Genomic DNA, 19,761 nt, shown 5'->3' with positions numbered 1-19,761 from the left:
CACTGATGAAACAATAGCTGCTCCACACCTTGAACAGAAGGGGAAAAGTGAAATTTTGATGCAAGATTCTGAAATACCAATTCAAGCATGCAGTGCACTGCGTCTTGAGCAGGTAGCTTTAACTTGCATAAAACCTAAGAAAGTTAACTAAGAAAAACTAAGATAGCAAAAATAGACAAGATACTGTTTTTAAATATGAGTTTCAAGGGAAATGGAAAAATAAAATCTGGAGCATAGGTGAATTTACCTGATTTCCTCTCTGTGTTGTCTACTTGAATACTTAACTGCTTAAAGCCTCCTACCTTCAGGTAATCTTGCCAGCATGTCAAAAATCTGATGGGTGTTCTTCCGACAGATATCTACTGGATCATCCAGGAGCCCAGTGAGGGCAGAAATGACTCCACTTCGTATCAGCCCTTCCCTAAAAACAACAATGGGGGACAGATTCAACACAACATAATAAAACTCGTATGTATTTGAGATATTTCATCTTAACTGCTCTTCTTTACGCTGCATCTGTCCGACAAAACTTAGGAGCTGCTCTTATTTCTCACTGAAACATCACTTCCCACAGGGTTCAGTAAACTTTGCAATTGCACCTACCTGCCAATACTATGCAAAGCCATTACAGAGAGAACTTCTGTTGTTTTTTGCCTGACAGTTTGGTCTTGATGCACCAGCAGAGTCTTCAGGCTGTCCAAAAATCCTATGAGACATCAGAGCACATTTTAATATTTCTTACTTCCAGCATTAATTTGAAATAGCAATATTCATAATTTTTCTCACAATTTGAAGTGCCTCAGAATTTTCAGCTTGTCCTGACAGTGAAATTCTCATTGTCATATCTCAAGTAAGGAAGAAACTTTCAAATTTCAAGGCCTACTGCCAAAAATGTCACGCTACAAACAAGCTCCTGACTCCTTATCAAGTTAAATCCTAATCCTGCAAATATAAAGTGACATAACTCTAAAAATAAGACAGTGGAGCTATTGATGTCTTTAGAAAAGCATGTTTTTGCAGGATTGACACTCACTTGTCTTTTTTGAACAGAAATAAATGTGGCGAACCATTAATGATTGTGTATGCACATATGGCACTCAACCAGAGCCAAAAAACCTTACAACCCCAAACTAACAACAATCTCACATTGCTTTGGCACTCAACTGTTCATCAAACACTAACTTAATAAATTTTGAACATGACTAGTCTCTTTTATGAGAGGCAAAAAAATGTAAAGGAAGTAAAAGGAGAAAAAAACAGTAGCAAACAAAGATTTTTTTTCTGTGTTACATAATGAGCTATGTAGATATACCACAGACTGCTAAAAATTGCAAAAATAAGCTTGTGGTTAGGGGTTTTTTCACTCCCAAAAATCAAAACTCAGGATTCTTCCAGGCTTTCAAAATAAGTGGTGGCCAGATGTAGTCCTGATAAGTAAGTTACATTTGGTTATATTAATTTATTTTCTAATTTCTTATTATGTTCCAGGCAAGTGGGTGATGATGGTGAAGGGGTTCTAACTTTGAAATAATTAGGTGGAGGTTTTTTTATTATCCTGTGTTAGGAATTAGCTAAAATCGGAATAAAGTCTGGGGACATGTTTTATGGGTGATCGTGGTAGGGCAGAGTTAACAGTTGAACTGGATTGTCCCAGAGATCTTTCCCAACCTTAACAATTCTACGATTCTATAGAAAGATTCTGCACTACTTTTGTATTTAGGTGTTGATAAAACTTACAGTGAGCCAGTGATGAATCCTAAAGTGATGATAATTCTTATAATAACTGTCATATATATTGTGTTATAATATTCTTTACCTTTCCAAGGTAAAATAAACAGGAAATTTTTCCTGGGCATCTTGCGTCATCAAAGATATTATAAGGAAAAAGGAATGTAAGAAAGCGAAGTGGGGTTGCCCCCTCATCTTGCCCACTGAGTCAGAGCTAGTGAGAACAGACCACTTACCTAATGCTATTGCCTGGTAGACTTTTTCTGGATCGTGGACCAGATCACAGAGAGCCATCAGCGCCCGCTGCTGTGTCAGCAGCTCGGGAGACTGCAGCTCCTCCTTCAGTTTGGGAAGGGCCCTCCTCCCAAAGGCCACAGCAGCTTTGGTGGGGTCTATGTCAGGGGGGAGGTAGGCTGAGATACGAGGTTGTGCCATCCCAAGTCTTCCTGAGAAAGATTCTCCCTATCCCTAAAAACAGCTCAAAATGGCTGTACTTGGTGACTGGGCAGATAATGTAGCATAAAGACACCTACTGACTTTAAACAGTGCTCTGTGTCCCCAAGGAGCTCCTCTAGCAAACGTACACTGTCAGAAAGCTGTGAAAGAGGCTGGAATCGTGCATCATCAGCACTAATGTGTGTTCATCTGCTGAAGTGTCTTAATCTGGTTTAATTCTCACTGAACACTGTAAAGAAAACAGAGAGAGAAAGCTTAAAATTTCAAGGAAGGATGTTAAAATTCATAAAGGGAATGCTTTTTAAAGGATTAAATGATTCAAGTGAAGCAGCCCAATGACCAAAATCGGAGGGGACTCAAAATAATAAAATTAAAGCAAAGGAAAACAAAATACCTCTTTTTTTCCAAAGGGAAAAAAAAAAAAAAAAAAAAGGCATTTTAAAGGGATCTGGTTAAATCCTGCCCTCCGAATTCGGTAAGGTTTGATAGAATACGTGAGGGCTGCCCCCCCGCCCTTCCCTCAGTACGGAAAGCGCCTCAGCTGATTGAATACTGAATACTGAAAACGGCTAACAGCAAAAACAAAACCAAAAAAGTTAAACCAGCCTCTAAACAACTCCACTTCTCCCTTCAAGACAAAGGAAATAACTAAATAATCGGATTCGCCGTGTGCCATTACCGAGCCCCCGCTCCCGCCCCTCAGCGCCGGCCGCCCCTCAGCGCGCGCGTGCCCTGGTTGCCACAGCGCCCGCTCTTTGCGTACGCGCCTCTTCGCGAATAGCGACTAACGCCGCCGAGCCCCGGGTCCGTCTGCGTCACCAGCGTGAGCGCCGCGTTTGACAGCGCTGAGGGAGTTACGTCAATGGCGTAGTTGGCGGCGGCTCGCGGGGCGGGCGGGCTGAGGCGCGGCCGCTGAGGGGACCCGTGAGGGGACGGCGATGTCGCCGTCAGGTCGCGGAGTGGTGGCCGTTCTGCCTCGGTTCTCTGCTGAAGTGTGGAGTCTGTCTCCTCGCCCCCGTTTTCAAAGTTGTTTTACTTGAACAAAATCGAGGAAAATTCAGAGCGAACAAAATGGTGGTCGAGTTAAGGGTAGAAATACAGCAGGCGAGTGCCGTGGGGTACAAGGGCTGCAGGGAGCACAGTGGTTTTGGACTAGATTTTCTTTCCTAGTCTTCTCCAGAACGTCACTATGAACAGCTAGAATGTGTAGTAAGGGTTTCCATTATTACTTAGTTTCACATAACTGTTCAGACGAATGTACACGGGAAGAACGGATCATTGCAATGTTGTGGCACAGTTTAAGGGTGTTCTGGATTGTCAGATGTTATCTGGCATCAGGAAAAAACTCTCAACAGCTTGTGCTATAAAAGGATAGTGCAGATAGTGAAGTCATTGAGATATTTTTCATTATGTCTGAGTAACAATTGTAATAATCAAAGTTCTTAACAAGGATTTTACAAATCCAAAGTAATTCTGATCAGCCGGATTAAAATGCATCACAGGAATAGATTCTGGTTTGTTGATCTTCAAAATCCATAAAAGAAAAATTGCTGCTTTAAAAAGGAAAGGATTCATTTTTCTGCAACATTTTAGAGCTGATTATTTACTTTACAGGTTATTTACCTGAATTAGATTAGACTTCCACTATGTACTTGTAAAAGTTCACCTGATTTTCATAGGAAGAACATGAACTTCTCTCAGTGTAGAAAGAGCAAGACCAAATCAGAGACTTGTCACTCAGTGTTACCTCTGCTTTTGGTATGAGTTGTTCTGTCCTGTCCTTCACTGTGGCTTGGAATACTGATTTTGTTGGTGGTCATGATGTTAACTTACTTTATGTATGCCTTCTGAATGCCTTCCTCACATCCTTTGTCTATCCACAGAAGCTGCTGGCACTACTGATCTTGCAATGTTGAGATAAGGAGGGTTGTGATGCCATGGAGACACTGTGTTCCCAGCCCTCCCTGGTGACTGAATCCCCTTTCAGCTCTTTAAGAAGAGAAAATATGCATAATTCTCAGTATGTTTAGCAGCTTTTTATTTCTTTAATTCTTTTCCTGTAATGGTGTGTCTTATTTGTTGATATGATAAGCTGGGATATGCTGGAATATGTGTGTGTGAGATTTAGATGAAATACATTAAGTATAAGTGAAGAGGGTGTCTCAATTTTGAACTATATCCATGTGGTTGCCTTGGTCCCTCCTATACTTTGAGTGTTGAACTGTGGTTTTTTGTAGCTTAGCTGGTGAAAGAGCTCTAGGAGAGGAGCAGTGAGTCAATCTGTGTACACATGACAAGTGTTTACCATGCTTAGGAGGTGTTGAACTACAACTAGAACATGCAGAAAGCAAGTTAGTGTTTGAAACTCTTAACAACTCGTGGAGTTCTTGTTTTCAGAACTATACTAATAGTTCTGACATTAATTAAGACATTAATATTGCCATAAAGTCATTCAGCTGGCCAGAAGGGCAGGAGCACACCATAACAAGAGTCTAGATCTCTTAAGGTTTATATGGTCACAAGTAGCCTAAGTAGAACTCTCCACATGGTAATAGATAAATACTGTAATATCACCTTCTTTGGTGAATAACCCATCAGCTACAAATCTGGGTTCTTTGTGGGAAGTGGCTGTCTTGCTATTGTTGAGATCATATTTGTGCCTGAAGTGATTTAAAGCAATTTCTCATGGAGGAGAATAAAACATTAATTCTAAGTGGTGGACTAGTGATTTTCTTAAGCATTATTCTTTATGTGTGCTTGTAAGACACAACTCTAGCATTTTTTCTTCTGTACTTGCTCACTGTTTAAAATTACTGGTCTGCTTTGATGTTAAATGTGCCCTTTAACATTTTTAGTCTGCTGCAGAAGTGGGAGAGGCTTGTCTCCTGGTTCAAAACCTCTTCCTTTATCAAAATATGACTGTTAGAATGGGAGAGATTTGTTTTCTCCTGAAAGTTGAAAATTTAAATCCTAATAAAATAAATACGTGGCAAAATCTTTTAGCATCCTAAGTTGCACTCTGGCTTACTAAATACTGTCTAAATTAATGAGTTAATTGACAAAACTTAGGTAATGCAAAATGGCTGTGTAATTTCTTATTCCTTGTCTTTGGTGTTTTGTACATTAGAAAGCAAGATTATTAATGAGTAGAAAGACATTTATATAATTCAGAATGTCTCATTAGTGGCATGCGCATTCTGACTTTAAAGCTGAGATGAAATCAAGTTGAAATGCTGAAAAAATCCCTTGGGAGTTTCTTTATAATTGCTGCTATGCTTAATATTAGCACTGTAACAGTTCCCACTCCATTGCTTTCTTGTCTAATAGGTTAATCCTGCTCTTTGTATCCATGTATACAACAATCTTTGAGGAAAATGGAACTGTTGCCTTATTCAGGATTAGGGACCATTGGGTTTATTGAGGAGCAGTTTCTGATCAAAGGAATCTGTATGACCACTAAAACGAGTTTGTTGTTTCAAAACCGCTGCTCTGTGTGTAGTTCAATTACTCCATCTCCGCCTTCCCGGTCTGTGGAAGAAGGGGAGGAAGGGAATTGTTGCAAACCTGTTGCTATGGCCACGTAGCAGGGGCTGGGCTGCTTGTGTGGCTGGAATCCTCTGCATCAGCTGCTGCTCGGTGAGTCCTTCCTTACACTTTGCTACATGATGAAAATGCTCCCTTTAAAATGTTCTTTTGAATGCCAGTAAGAAATCAGTACCCTAATAAGGGTCCCCTCCCCCAGCAGCCCACGAGGTTTCCTTACATAACCAAATTGATGTAGCTCAGGTGAGACATCTGAATGCATTTGTGATTTTCATGTGAACATTATTCTTTTTCCATGGCAGACAGTTTTCATTCTTTCTGAGCTGATCTAGGATGAAAGTTTGATGTTGTGCCAAGAAATGTGGCAGCTTCATCTTTCCTCCCTTCTTCTTCTGACCACATGAAATCTGGGATCCCTAACATTAATTAATGCACATAGTGCAGAGGCATTTAAAACAATGATGAGCAAGATTTTTAAATTAAACACTGCAGAATCCTTTGAGGGCTAAACTGCAAGCACTTGGCTTAAGTGAGCAATTCTCTGCCCTCCCAGAGCATTCGAGTTGGTGCATTGTAGTTTCAGAGGCCACTGTTTGCTACTACAGCTGTGCACAGTGAGGTAGTCCTGTTTACATGAGACAGCTTTCCCTCCTTGCAAACTGAGTTGAAGAACCACCAGTTGTACCAAAAAAAAAAAAAAAAAGGAAAAAAAAGATGACAAGTCTGCAAGAACTTGGTTAGTCTTTCTCGTGTTGTCCCTGTATTGAGGTAATTCCTGAATACTGTGTTTCTCTTTACATATTTTCAGACTTGTAGAATTTAACTGAACTTGGAGGATGAAGTCCAGCCTAATGCATTTGGTTCCCCCAGTGAGTAGAGAAAGAATAATCTCCCAGTTTCCCAAGGTAAGCAGTTTTTATCCCTTTGGTCACAGTGCGTAGCCCCTGCCGCACTGATCTATCTCTCCATTGTGATAATATGATATTTTAATTTAATTTAATGTATACTTGTTGTCTTCTGTTAAAATTGCAAATTATTTAAGATTCTTTCAAAGTTTAATGTGACCTCATAGTCCCATCCAGTGCTGAGCTCTTTAATAACAATCCTCATTCTTCTTTCTAACCTTTATAAAAATGACTCTTGTGACAGAAGTGTTATCTTAAAATATTTATATTGTTTTTTCAGCAAAACAGTAATAATTACATGCATAAGAGCTCCAACACTGAGGGCAAAGAGGAACCAGAGCCGACATTAAATTTGCCAAAAAATCTAATTAGGAGTCTTTGGTTAAAGAATTTGAGCCAATTTTAATTTTCTGTTTGTACAAGAACCTTAGTCATACAGTAGATCAAATATAGTAGGCACTGTAGAAACACAGACAAAATACCTTTGATGTCCCTGAAGACTTTTGTATTTGAAGTATAATAGAATGGTTAAGGACAGGGAAGGGCAAGGAATTACGACTTGTTTTTTTTTTCAGTTGTTCCAAAGATCCTTTTAAGGGAGTTCACTTTTTTTTTTTTTCCATTCCTGATCTCAGCCACATATTTTGCTTTTAATTTTATGAAAAATACCACAGGTATTTTAAGCAAATGCAAGGTAAAATATATTTTCCTCATTTTTAACTAATTCCCAGTTGAAGGGCTATTAACAAAAACAGTGCTTCACACTTATAAAAGATTGAAAAATTTCACAGTAATAATGACTCACTGGTGTATGTTCCCATCCGTGTTTGTCTGGTGTGTCTTAGATTGTTGGGAGAATTGAAGGCACTTCCTGTGGCACAGAATGAAGAGCAAATGGATTTGGCCATGAGTGTTTAGGCAATGCTGGACACTGACACGCAGAAAGGTGCTCAAGGGATGGTGTTGTCCCAAGGAGTTTTTACACACACAGCTCTGGGGAAACCTTACTGCCTTCTAACCCAACCTACCCCTTTTCTTATGCAAGGATAACCCTGTTCTTGACAAACCCTGGGAGCAAGCATTTTATCTGTTTTTGCTTGTTTCCTCAAGTTTGACTTCTTGCCAAGTAGCCATCACCCAGTTTGTCCCAGCAGCTGTTCTCTTTTCAGTGGTACACACCTGAAGCCTGTCTGCAGTTCAAAGAGCACTTCCATGCACAGGTCAGGACTGCTTGTCAGCAGAGCACTGGAACAGCTGGGTAAGTTTGGAAGAACCCAGGTATGCAAGGAAGAAAGTATTTTAAGCTCTTTAAAGCCTCCTTTCTTCATTGGCTTTCCCCCCTCCCCTCATTCCTCATGTTCCTCACTCCAATATGTTTCAAGGCAGCTAAGCCCCTGTTCCACAGTACATGAATCGAGTGCCTCTTTTTCTGTTGGGATGGGTAGCAGTGAAAAAAAGGTATAGTAGTTTAGAAATGAAAAGGTTTTTAACACCCTTTAAATAAATGCTTAGTTCAAAAGATCCAACAGATCCAGTCTTGCTGTGTTCTCTGTAGGTGTTCCAAAGGAGCAGTTAATAAAGGCTTTGCAGGGATATAAAGGCAGCAGTTCTAAGTTGCATGGAAAATCTGGGAATCTGGTTTTAGCCTTTTTGAAGTATACATGCTGAGAAGTTCTCTTAAATGGTTCCCTAAAACTGGAGAAAAATTCTGGTAAATATATAACATTTAAAAAATCAGAATAAGCTGATTTATACTCTACTAATAATTTTCAAGTTGTTTTTTTCCCCTGCATTATCTCTCCACTAGAACTGTTACTATTACTGATTTAATCTCTGAAGCAAGGCAAGAAAACTAATCTGTGTTGAAATCATCACTATTCAGTTAAAATAAATAGCTGTACATTTTAGTGATAAATGCTTCTGGTTTCAATGTGAAGGATCCTCCATAAAGTGGAGCTCCTATGAATACTGACAATTAGCTCACTATTCCTCCAGCTCTAGAGTTGCTGACATGAGACTTGTCATGATATCCATCTTTAAATGCAACTTTATATTCATTTCACTAGGGAGTCTTGCTAAAAAAAAAAAATTACTGAAAATATGTCACCCTGAGAGACATCAGTGGCTTTATTCCCTTTTTAGAAACCCAGTCATTATCTTAGTTTCATGTAAATTTGTTACAAGTGTCTGGACAATTTTCCAAGACATGCTTTATTGAATTGAGGTATTTTTTCCTTCCATTTCCAAGATGTATTCATTTGGGATTTTTATTATTAGGTTGTTGTTTTTTTTTTTTTTTATTTCTACAGTATTTCTATATTCTGGTAATAGAATATAACTAAAAAACTATATGTTTTGTCTTTGTGAATAGAACTAAACTACTTTTCTGTCACTGCTTTCTAGATATGATTATTATTTAGTCATTTAGGTCCTTTTTGGTGGAATGGGTGTAGGAAAGGCAGCCAGAGTGTTTTGTACATTTCTTGTAAAGCTTGACAGGAATAACCATTACCTTTTCCATTACCCCAACTAATAAAATATTTCTTTGTCCTTTGGAAAGCTAGTCTGATAAATTCAGCAGCTAATGGCTTTATTTAATACTTTCCTGACAGTCCATCACTGTGTTAAATGGTCTGATCTAGGGAGATTTTTTCCCCCAGTACAAATTAATGGAACACACACCTCTAAGCCATCACTTACTCTTTAGTTTTTCCCTTAAGGTTGTTGATTTTATTCAGTGCTTTCTCAGTAACAGTAATCAGGAACACAGGGGCTTGTGGCCACCCAGTTAATGTTGACTGGCACATATAACTTCTTTTTTCTTTTTTGGAAATATTAGTCATGCAGTTTACCAGTCAATTTTTCAGCTATTTAGAATAGATAACTTGGAATCAGCATCACATGGAAGTTGATGTAACCAGAAATAGTATTCATTAGAAGATGAACTCCTTTGTTAGAAAGCCATTTCTTGCTAGAAAAGTACATTAAAACTCTTAAGCCATTTTTGCAGCATTTGCACAGGAGATGTCAATCCAAGTTTAGGTCAACAAATGAACTTAAATTCACTTATCCACCTGGATCTCCTAAAAGAGACAGTTTCAATTTTAAGAAAGCAGGCTGAGTCACCTAAATCCCATCTGCTGTATCCTGTGGGAGGACCTAGAGCAAAGAGGATTATTTGCATGAAGCCAGGTTCAGATTAATATTATTCCAGATACTCAGATAATGTATTAGCTCTAACCCTGTGGGTTGTTTTTCCCAGAGGCACATTCTGCAGTGGGTTATTTTATTATCAGCAATTTCTTATTTCTGCACTTAGGACTTTGTTTGTACTATTAAAGTCAATGAGAAACTTGGGATAAATTGGAATACAAAGGATGCAGATACCCTATGGTTTTATGGGTAAACTTATGTAAAATTATGCCAAATGCATATACTTATAGTCAAAGCAATTTTAATAGAATAAAATTTGTTCCACTGAATTGAAATTAAGGAAAAAAAAAACAGAGTAAGAAATGGACTATTTCTGCTCCAGAAGGGTTTGGTTTTTGGTGGCTTTCTTTCTTGCAGTTTAAGACTCAGACTGTGCAGCACAGTGGCACATAAATAAACTGAAGTCTGAGGTACATGTGCTCTTCACTTGCAATTTAAAGATCTAAATCAGAATTTTTAGAAGGAGGCTGTGAAATTACTACTAACACTATGTAATATTTTCAAATATTTACAACAGGCTGAAGATATCCAAAGTGGTTGTGGTAGGAGACCTGCATGTTGGGAAAACCAGTCTTATCAACAGGTATGGTATATCTCAGCTGATGATTTGATTCTCCTCTTTCTCAAATAAATATTATAACGTTTCCATTGCTGGCTTTAGAGCAGTGCTTCATGGTTCTGGTTTGAACCTGAACCAGTGTGGTTTGATATTAAATGAAGACAAAAGGAAGTCAAGAGTATGAGACAGTCTTGATACATCAACACAAAAAGTTGTGCTCTAGCACTTCAATCAGTATATGTTACATTCTTAGGTACTTTTATCCAGTGAAATATGATACAGTGTTTTCTTAAGGAATCCAGTCTAAAGGCTAAACAATTAGAAAACAATTTCAGTGTCTTAGTCTAGGTCATTATTTATGACCCAAAATATATTCCCTTGTAACTAAAACTGGAAGGTACTGTACCTCCCTTGAGAGCCTAAAAATGTTTTTTTCTGAGTCTCATATTATCCTGAGAGCTTACTAGATATATGTGCTTTCTATTTGTTAAACAGTATCTCCTTTTCTTTTAGTGTCTTTATGTTTTTATGTCTGCTTCTACATTATATAGCAAATCCACAGTTAGTTTTTTCTTTTCTTCATGATTTGCCCTAGACAGTGTTAGTTTTGCAGTTATTTGTACTTGTTTTACTAATTTTTCATCCTTTTTTTTTCAATTGCAGATTTTGTAAAGATAATTTTGACCGGAACTACAAGGCAACCATTGGAGTAGATTTTGAGATTGAACGTTTTGAGATAATTGGAATGCCATATAACCTCCAGATGTGAGTTGAAAGAGCATGGTTAAGCATTGCACAGAGCACAGTCTCAGCAGAGCTTGAATTGCTGCAGGCTGTAGTGGAATAAAGATTTAAAAAATATAATACAATTGCACAAAGAATAATGTGATCTGAAGAAAAGATTCTGTCTCTGGACTTGCAGTTTTAGTAGAAATTTTACTCTTGGATTTCTCATGCCTAAAAAAATATTACAAGCTTGTAAATGAAAATTAATCTTGAATGTCTTGCACTATTTCAGTGGAGTTCTGTCATTTTTACTCAACATTCATGAAAGAGAATTGGAAGCTTTTGTCACAGCCACCAGTGCTGGTGTAACCCCAGTCTGTGATTTGAGTTTAGTAGGCACAGTGAGCAGTGAGCACTGAACTTGGCTTTACTGGGGTTTTATTCCTGCAGTCATCCAAATTAATGATACGGTGTCCAGTGATTTCAACATCTCTTAATTAGCAACTAATTAATTATCCCTAAATCATAGAAAGGCTGGTGTGGTTTTATTAGAATGTGAACCTAATATCTTTGATTTTCAACTTTGCTTGTCAGAGTAGTGGGAATCCTGCCCTTCTTCCACCTGCTTTGGGTCTGTGGAGTGGTGTCTCTTTGTGTTTCTGGTGGCCAGAACATTGTTCTGTAAAGGGCATTATGGAATCATGGATAGTGTCACCTAGAGCAGAAATAAGATGCTTTGCATGAGATATTTTAGTGCATGAATTAAAAAAACCTTTTTACTTAGGAACACTTTTCTGGTAAGATCACTGATGTAAATAGATGGCTCGTGGTATTTATTGAAAAATCCATTTCCCACTGATTTCACTGCAGTTGTGTTTGGGAAGTTTTGCCAGATGCTGTCCTTTTGGAACTTGAGTCCCTCTAAAAATCCAGACTCATGCATCAGCATTTTGCAGACTGGAACAATAAGGTCAGGTTGCATTATCTGCAAAGTCTTCAGAAGCTGGGTAGAACATTTCCATATGATGAGCACTAGTGCCCCCTCTTGCTGAGAGATTTCCATACAAGATACATTTGCAAATATCCATGACTGGCAGTACAAGGCTACAACAAAACCCAAACCTCTGTAGTGCTGGCAGTAGCTGAAGGCACTGCATATCATGTTCATTAATGAGAAGGACATTCTTGATTTTATTTAATGGTGTCATTAGTACCTGCTAGACTGAGCTGCAGCTCTCTAATTTGTAATGTAGAGGCAGATATCTTATCTAGTAGTTGCAAGATTCTAACATGGGCTAATACATGACATAGCTAGTATTAGCAGAGAAAATTTAACAAAACTAGATTGCCCTAGAAATGTATGCAAATTACATAGGAGAAAGAAAAAAATGTTTTAAGTAAAGGACATTACCATGCAGAATACAAATATTTGAATTGTCTCCAAAATTATTAGTATTTTTTAAGAAAAGGTAAAAATGGTGTTTGCATGTCTTCTTGACTAATAGAGCTTTACTGTATTTCTATCAGTAATTAATGAATAACATGTTCCAGATGGTGACACCTCCCTGGTATCACATTCTTCTCCGCCTTGTACCAGTCTGCTGCTTCATTAACATGTTTACTCAGGTTACCCTGGGTTTCATTAACCTGAAATTTCTTTTTTCCCCCCGTTGCACAGATGGGACACAGCAGGTCAGGAGAAGTTCAAGTGCATTGCATCTGCTTACTACCGAGGAGCAGAGGGTGAGAGCAAGATTAATTTGATCCTGCTTTTGATGGGAGACTGTATTTTGTACAGCAACTTACATCCATATATGCTCCTTGGGAAGGTACCTATACACACACTGTGGTGGAATGGATTGTCTGTTGTTGAAGGGAAGAAGGCATGAAGAAATTAATGACTTGATGTGTTGTCACATCTGCAAGCTCTGAGTGTTCTGATGGTGCAGTGATAGAAAGTGGCACTTGTGACTAGGGGGAAAGAATTCGAGGTTGGCTGAGATTAATGCTGGAGTTGGAAGTGGATATTTCTGGCTTTCCCTTTGGTAAGAGACAATCCTGTGGTAATTTGTGGTCCCAAAACTAAAGAGTTGATAGCATTTTAGACTGCAGATTATAGATACAATGTTGAAGACAAAGGACTTGGGTCTTATTGGGTGCTAGAAAAAGAAAAGGAATGAGCAAATGGATAGTCTCCCACCTCCTATGTCTTAAATCTGTTCTTACACCTTATACATAAACATTCTCTCTGTTTAACAAGACAGGTTGGAGAGACTTCTGATACACTTTCTAATTTAATTACCTTTTTTTCTGTTCTTGTCTTTTATTGCAGTTATAATAACAGTGTTTGATCTGGCTGATATCCAAACTTTGGATCACACCAAGTAAGTTGCTGCATTTTGGCTTATCTTTTAAAGGTTTTTACAGCAGGTTTAATTGCCTTCCATATGTAGGTGTTAAGAGCTTGCTGGATCATGAGTGTATTTTCTATTGAGCTAAGAAATTAAAAATGACAGTCACTAGTTTGGATTACATAGGGAGGGATTTTTCTGAAGAAAATACAGGGCATAAATTTGAACTGCTTACATTTGACTTCCTTTAAAGTCAATGCAGAGAGAAAGTAAAAGCTTGATCCTTCCAAGGCTAGACATGCAGAAAAAGATGAAGTGCAGTCAAAAAGGTTTTGTGTTTTTTTCTTCATTTGCTATAAATAGAATAACAGGCTGGAATCTAATGTAAATTATAAAATTGATGAGATGCATCTCATACATAATGTCTCATGAGCCTTTCGTTTTTTAGGTGCACTGTTATCCAAATATTTTTTCTCTAGTTTCTGTGATTCTGATGGGAGATAGGCTGTCAAAAAGAGGAGAGAAAATTAAAAACTCCAAGTTCAGATGCAGCTAAACCTACTAGTTCGATCCTTGTAATGATTTGGTTACAACAATACACTAATTGTTATGAGTAAACTCATTCTGTTTTTAGTGCAGGCTGCAAAACCCTGCATGGATCTCTGATCCACACTGCTGTCACAGCTCAGAGTATATGTATCTCTAACGTGCTGTTGTGACTGTAATGCAGGTACAGACTTCTTTACAACCTGTACTCTGTCTTATTTGAATGTGTACTATGGTGCTTAGCTCATTTACATAGGACTTTGTAAAATAATATATATATTAGTGTCTCTGCTTGGCTGAAAGTAATTGAAGCCTGTGAACCTGATTTCCCACACACGCACACACTCCCTTCCCTCCTTGACTTGTGTTGGATGACTCAAGAGAAACTTGATTGCCAGAGTAACAAGAATATAAAAGCTTGTGAGACAAGAATCATACAGCCTTCATAGGGAGCTGTTTTATAATGCTGAATAGATTATTTCACTCTTTATTCCCATTTGTATCTAACCTGCTATGGTGGTTCATAGCTTTTCAGTTGCTTCTTGCTTTCTTATTCCTTATCTCGCACCAAACTTTGCCCTCTCCCTTATACTGAGAAATATCCTCCCTGGGTGCTAAAATGATTGTTGAATTTGTACTCTGCCATGGGTATGATTTTTTTTTTTAGTGGGAGACATGTATTCAAAGGAGTTGGAATAGCTACTGCTCTCTGTCTAGAAAAAAAGGCTTTTGAAACTCTCACATAAGTTCTTCCACTCACTTTTCTTGTGACCCTATTATCTGTCATATTCTCCTGTACTCCTTGTTCCCTCTGACTGATATCTCACATAAGTTCTTCCACTCACTTTTCTTGTGACCCTATTATCTGTCATATTCTCCCGTACTCCTTGTTCCTTCTGACTGATATTTTTTTTTTTGTGGTATTTCAGACAGTGGTTAGAAGATGCATTGAGGGAGAATGAGCCAGATTCCAGCTTCATCTTTCTGGTTGGAACAAAAAAAGATTTGGTGGTGAGTAAATTGAGTGCAGATAAGGAAATCAGATTTTCCCTGGTTCCTCAAGCGATTTCCCTTGCAAGTCATGCACAATGTCATTGAGATAAAGACCTTGAGTGAAAACTTAAAAGGTAAATTGAACAGCCCACTTGAAACCAATTAAAGAAGATACTCTGAAAAAAATGGGTAGTTAGTGAAATATTTATTGCATGACATTTTTCAAGCATATATAAACATACATAGTGATCTTGAAGGTTTTGTTGTTGTTCTGTAACTGTTCATAAGTTTTCTTCTTTCTGTCTATTTAAAATAACTACAGTATGAAATTTAGAGCATTATATGTATTTTTGTTATGCCAGCAAGCCTGACATGCTGAATATGAATCCTAGAAATATGGAATTCTAAGCTAGATACTCACAACTGAGTATTAGAGTTCAGAGAGCTATTGGAAAAATCAGAGGAAAATTGATTTTTAAGGAATGGTGTGTTCATTACTCAGGAACAGGGAAGGTTTCTTACTTAATTGAATATCACATATTTTCAAAAGAACAGGGTGAATGCAGTCTCTCTATACAATTCTCAGTCCTGTGTTTGTCTTTCTGTAGAACAAAGATTTTTAAAGCTTTGAAAACAAACTTGTTTATTCTAGTTGGTCCCACAGTTCTTCTGCTGAGAATGATAGGGTGACAAGGATTTAAAGACCATTAACTGGGCTGCTGACTTGATAGTTCTTTTACCAGGGAATGTGTTAGATACAAGGGTCACTTCTTAACTCTTGTTTTGTTTCAGTGCTGTGGGAGCTGGATAGAGACTTCCATTTAGGTGACAAGGATTTAAAGACCATTAACTGGGCTGCTGACTTGATAGTTCTTTACCAGGGAACGTGTTAGATACAAGGGTCACTTTTTAACTCCTGTTTTGTTTCAGTGCTGTGGGAGCTGAGTGGAGACTTCCATTTCAAGCCAGTACTAAATAGTTGAACGTTCTTGCAGTCATGTCTGATTGCCCAAGTCTAGGCAAGGTCAGAGAGGCCCCTGAGAAAACTGGAAGCATCACAGTGTAGGTGCCATGGCAGTGCCTGTGTGCTCTTACCAGCCCAGACACACTTGTGTTGCAGCTGTTGCATGTTGTTTGCCCAGTCAGATGCTGTGTGTGCAAGGACAGAGCTGGATGCCATCCGTTTTGCCAAGGAGATGCAGGCAGAGTACTGGTCGGTTTCAGCCAAAACAGGTAAATTACTGCAAAGGATGTAAAAATAGCACAACCACGAGGGCCAGTGTTGGAGTGGGAGGAACTTATTATCCCCCCATTGCCAGGTTTTTTTTGTTCTTGTATTTTGTTGCTATGAGAAACTTCAGGCTTATTAATGGCTGATTTTATTTGAACATTTGTATGTGTGTTGCCAGGTTTTTTTTGTTCTTGTATTTTGTTGCTATGAGAAACTTCAGGCTTATTAATGGCTGATTTTATTTGTATGTGTCCTTTCACTGTCGTGTATGCAGAAAGAAATAATCAAGCTGCTTTGCAGTATCTGAGCATGTATAATTCATAGATAGTTACATAAATACACATATGCACTACTACTCAACGTTTGCAATGGAAAAAGATTACACCACAAAATGAATTATCTCTGTTGCTGGCTAAAAATAAAGGTGCAGCACAGGGTACAGTATTCCAAAATAAGAAAATTAGAAATTCTTTCTGCAGTGATCAGAATGGGAGACAGATTGTTGGAGAGGCCTGTTCTGTCCCAGTACTGAGCAGTCAGCTGTTCACAGATGTGCTTGTTATGCTTGATCATCTGTTGATGTGCCTTTATAAAAACACATCATTTCTGCCTTGTTTCCTAGGAGAAAATGTCAAAGAATTCTTTTCTCGAGTTGCTGCCTTGGCCTTTGAACAGTCCATGATAAAGGAGCTGGAGAGTATTCCTGGGCACAGGGCCCAAATTGGGGCAGGAAATCTCATCAGTATGTGGAGTTTTGCTTTTTGTGTGCATTTTTCTTGTTTATAGTCCAAAGGACTGGGGAGGTTTTTCAAGTATTAGAGCCAGTTTCAAACACCTGCAAGCATTTTTATATCATTGTCTGCCCAGGTTTTAGCCTACAGGAGTGACTGGGCCTACATCTAGCTTTTGTTACCCTTGATATCAGATGGTATAATTTCTTGTACATTGATTTTGTAACTTTTGTTTCCACAGAACTAGAGAAGAACATTATGGAAGTCCCAGAAGACAATGCTCAAGGCAGCCTGAGTTGTTGCTGACTGTCAACTGTTTCTGCAAGTGCCACACTACTCTGAAACAATGCTGTCAAACCAGAAATAGAGAGCTTTAATTTTAGAAATGAGGGAGGAAAAACTTACCTAGACTTTCTTGCTGAGAGTTCCCTTGCTGCTGCAGGCTCCCTGTGCAGGGTGGTACAATGGTTATGCAAACCTTTCTCCGTGTAGCTGAAACACAGCATCCTTGTCTTAATGCAAGAAGACATTGCCAGTGCCCTGGGCTCACCTGTCTGCCAAAAAGGCTTGTAGTCAAAAATGATGTCATTTTAGTGTGTTGTTTTTTAATAATTCTCTAGAAATCTTAGCTAGTGAAGTGGCATTCTCTTGTGGGAGCAGGAAACAAGTGGCAGTTCAGAATGAAGGGTGGTGTCAATACAGTTTTACCTTTTAAAACCATTGTGTAAAATAACTCTGATTGCTTTTATGCCTTCCAAGTATTTTAAAACTATTTGAAAATCAGTCTTTTTAAGTATCAGGCCTGGAAGTACACAAATGCAGACTGCATAGTTTCCACTGTGGTTTCTCCATCCAGGAAAAATGTTTATTACTTTTCATTTTCCACTTGAGAATCAGAGGCCAGTATTAAATATTTCCAAGCCTAAAAGAAGTCCAGGTAGGAACTTGGTTGTTTTAACACAGCTGTCTAATATTTTGAAAAATGTTGCCAGATAAGAATGCTATTATTTTCCATTCTCTTGAATAAGAAAGAATGGTCACACAGGTGCATAAAATGGAAAATATTTTATTTTCCTCTAATTTTTCCAATAGCTCTCTGAACTTTAATACTCTGTTGTATCTAGCTTAGAATTCCATGTTTCTAGTATTAATATCCTGCATGTCAGGCTTGCTGGCATTAAAAAAACATATATATAATGCTCCAAACTTCATATTGCAATTATTTTAAATGAAGAGAAGGAAAACCTACGAACTGTTACAAGGTACTGTTTCTTAGGATATTGATTCAATCATTGCAGAAACAATACTATCTTTAAAAATTATTATAACAGGACTTAGTTTGAGCTGTTGAGAAATAAAGACATTTGTTAATAAAGAAATGCATCAATCTGAAAATATTCTGGATTATCTGCCATTTTTCCCACTTTGATAAGAAATTGGAAAAAGTAGAGAAAAGATAGCTTGAGCATGCTTTTTATTGCTTTTTCCCTTTTGACATAAGTTAGAGCAGCTTCCTAGAATATGATGCATAGAGATCTAGGAACTCTGTGTCTTTTTCATCAGACAATCTTTACTTTGGCAATTGTGCTGCCTGTTGGCAAGGACACAAATGTAGCATTTGGTGGAAAAAATGAATCTGTGAGGGTACAAAAGGAGCTCTTTATCCAAATGTGTAATATTTCGACCTTATGATGTTCTATGCAGTTGTTCAATTCCAGAGTCTGTTTCAGCAGGGTTCAATTCCAGAGTCTGTTTCACAAAGGAGGTGAATTTACACTGTGCTCGTGCTGGATGGGCAGTGTGGCCACAGCCTTTGTGTTTCCTGAGCCTGAGTGAGAGTGGAGGTGGTTCACTCTGCTGCAGCAGATCAGCTCAGCTGGGCTTCAGTGCTGACATGAAAAACAGTGTTTACACTGCAAAATGACTCAGGAACTTATCTAAGAAGACATCCATTTTTGGTGGGGTTTTTTTTCCCACCAAGAAATATATCTCCTAAGGGTTTCTTCTGTTGCTGAGCTGAGTTATTGTACAAAGTCACAGAGATGCAATCTCTTCAACAACACGATCATGTTGCCTGGGAAATCAGCTGGGACAGTTTTTTCCTAGGGATTCAGCACATTGCGTGATGTCATTACTGTTTTGTATCATCTGGAGCTCCAAAAACTTCACGTACAAATGTAATACTCTATCAGTCATCAGCTATCATGGGACAATAGCCTGAGTCTGTTTATTAAGTGATAGATGCTTTGAGACTGGGTGGTTTTTTTGGTGGTTTGTTGGGTTTTTTGTTGTAATTTTTTGTTTGTGCGTTTGTGTTTGGGGTTTTTTTGCTTGCTTGGTTGGTCTTAAGGGTGTTTTTATCACCACCAAAACCTCCTCTGCAAAGAACTGCATATTAATAATTTATCATCTAAAATGAATCTTGGATCATATTGCAAATGATGAGTTGCTTAGAAAAGCACAAAGGAAACTAACTATAGAAAATAAATACAAATTTGTAAGTTGTACCTGGCCAATGTTTTATCTCTGTAAATCCATTCTATCAGCAACTTAATTGACTTTGAAGAAGCCTTAATATTTTGTAAAACAGTGTTGAAAAAACTTAAGTACTATAGGTAGATTTCTATACCAGTGGAAATCCCACCAGTGATCAAGGAAGTTTCAGCTTCCTTGTGGAATTTGCAGGTGAGAAATTGAAGTAAACTCTGGAGTCAGTCTGAAGCAAAGGTAAAGAGAATTGTAACAATCCATTTCCCAAAAGAAGTACTGAAGTTGTGCT

General features: G+C 38.2%; 2 protein-coding genes across 6 annotated transcripts in view; one reads left to right on the top strand and one right to left on the bottom strand.

Moving 5' to 3' along the window:
- The window catches only part of RSPH14 (radial spoke head 14 homolog), a 72,953-nt gene extending 70,553 nt beyond the window's left edge, over positions 1 to 2,400 (bottom strand). The window contains exons 1-3 of the mRNA XM_039726146.1: positions 1,965 to 2,400; positions 604 to 706; positions 303 to 421 (exon numbers count right to left, since the gene is read on the bottom strand). Of these exons, the coding sequence (XP_039582080.1) occupies positions 303 to 421; positions 604 to 706; positions 1,965 to 2,163 (421 nt within the window). The 5' untranslated portion in view covers positions 2,164 to 2,400. The remainder of the gene's footprint in view (positions 1 to 302; positions 422 to 603; positions 707 to 1,964) is intronic.
- Positions 2,401 to 4,081: 1,681 nt separating this feature from the next.
- On the top strand, positions 4,082 to 19,487 carry RAB36 (RAB36, member RAS oncogene family). 5 transcript variants are annotated; one of them, XM_039726163.1, is made up of 11 exons: positions 4,082 to 4,204; positions 6,536 to 6,632; positions 7,802 to 7,890; positions 10,363 to 10,428; positions 11,068 to 11,169; positions 12,809 to 12,873; positions 13,463 to 13,514; positions 14,957 to 15,038; positions 16,163 to 16,253; positions 16,874 to 16,993; positions 17,224 to 19,487. In XM_039726163.1, the coding sequence occupies exons 2-11, from the start codon at positions 6,564 to 6,566 to the stop codon at positions 17,286 to 17,288; spliced, it is 801 nt and encodes a 266-aa protein (XP_039582097.1). In that variant the 5' UTR covers positions 4,082 to 4,204; positions 6,536 to 6,563; the 3' UTR covers positions 17,289 to 19,487. The 5 variants fall into 5 exon arrangements, 3 of the variants coding, with proteins under 3 accessions (XP_039582097.1, XP_039582096.1, XP_039582098.1); XR_005629459.1 differs by lacking the exon at positions 4,082 to 4,204 and adding an exon at positions 5,775 to 5,820 and having other exon boundaries at positions 16,167 to 16,253; XR_005629458.1 differs by lacking the exon at positions 4,082 to 4,204 and adding an exon at positions 5,775 to 5,820 and having other exon boundaries at positions 16,141 to 16,253.
- Positions 19,488 to 19,761: the final 274 nt, after the last annotated feature.

Source organism: Passer montanus, unplaced genomic scaffold, assembly GCF_014805655.1.
Source record: "Passer montanus isolate IOZ18808 unplaced genomic scaffold, ASM1480565v1 scaffold57, whole genome shotgun sequence".
NCBI classification, from domain to species: Eukaryota; Metazoa; Chordata; class Aves; order Passeriformes; family Passeridae; genus Passer; species Passer montanus.
The sequence above is the reverse complement of the archived record's forward strand: the minus strand, read 5'-3'. Positions and strand labels throughout refer to the sequence as shown.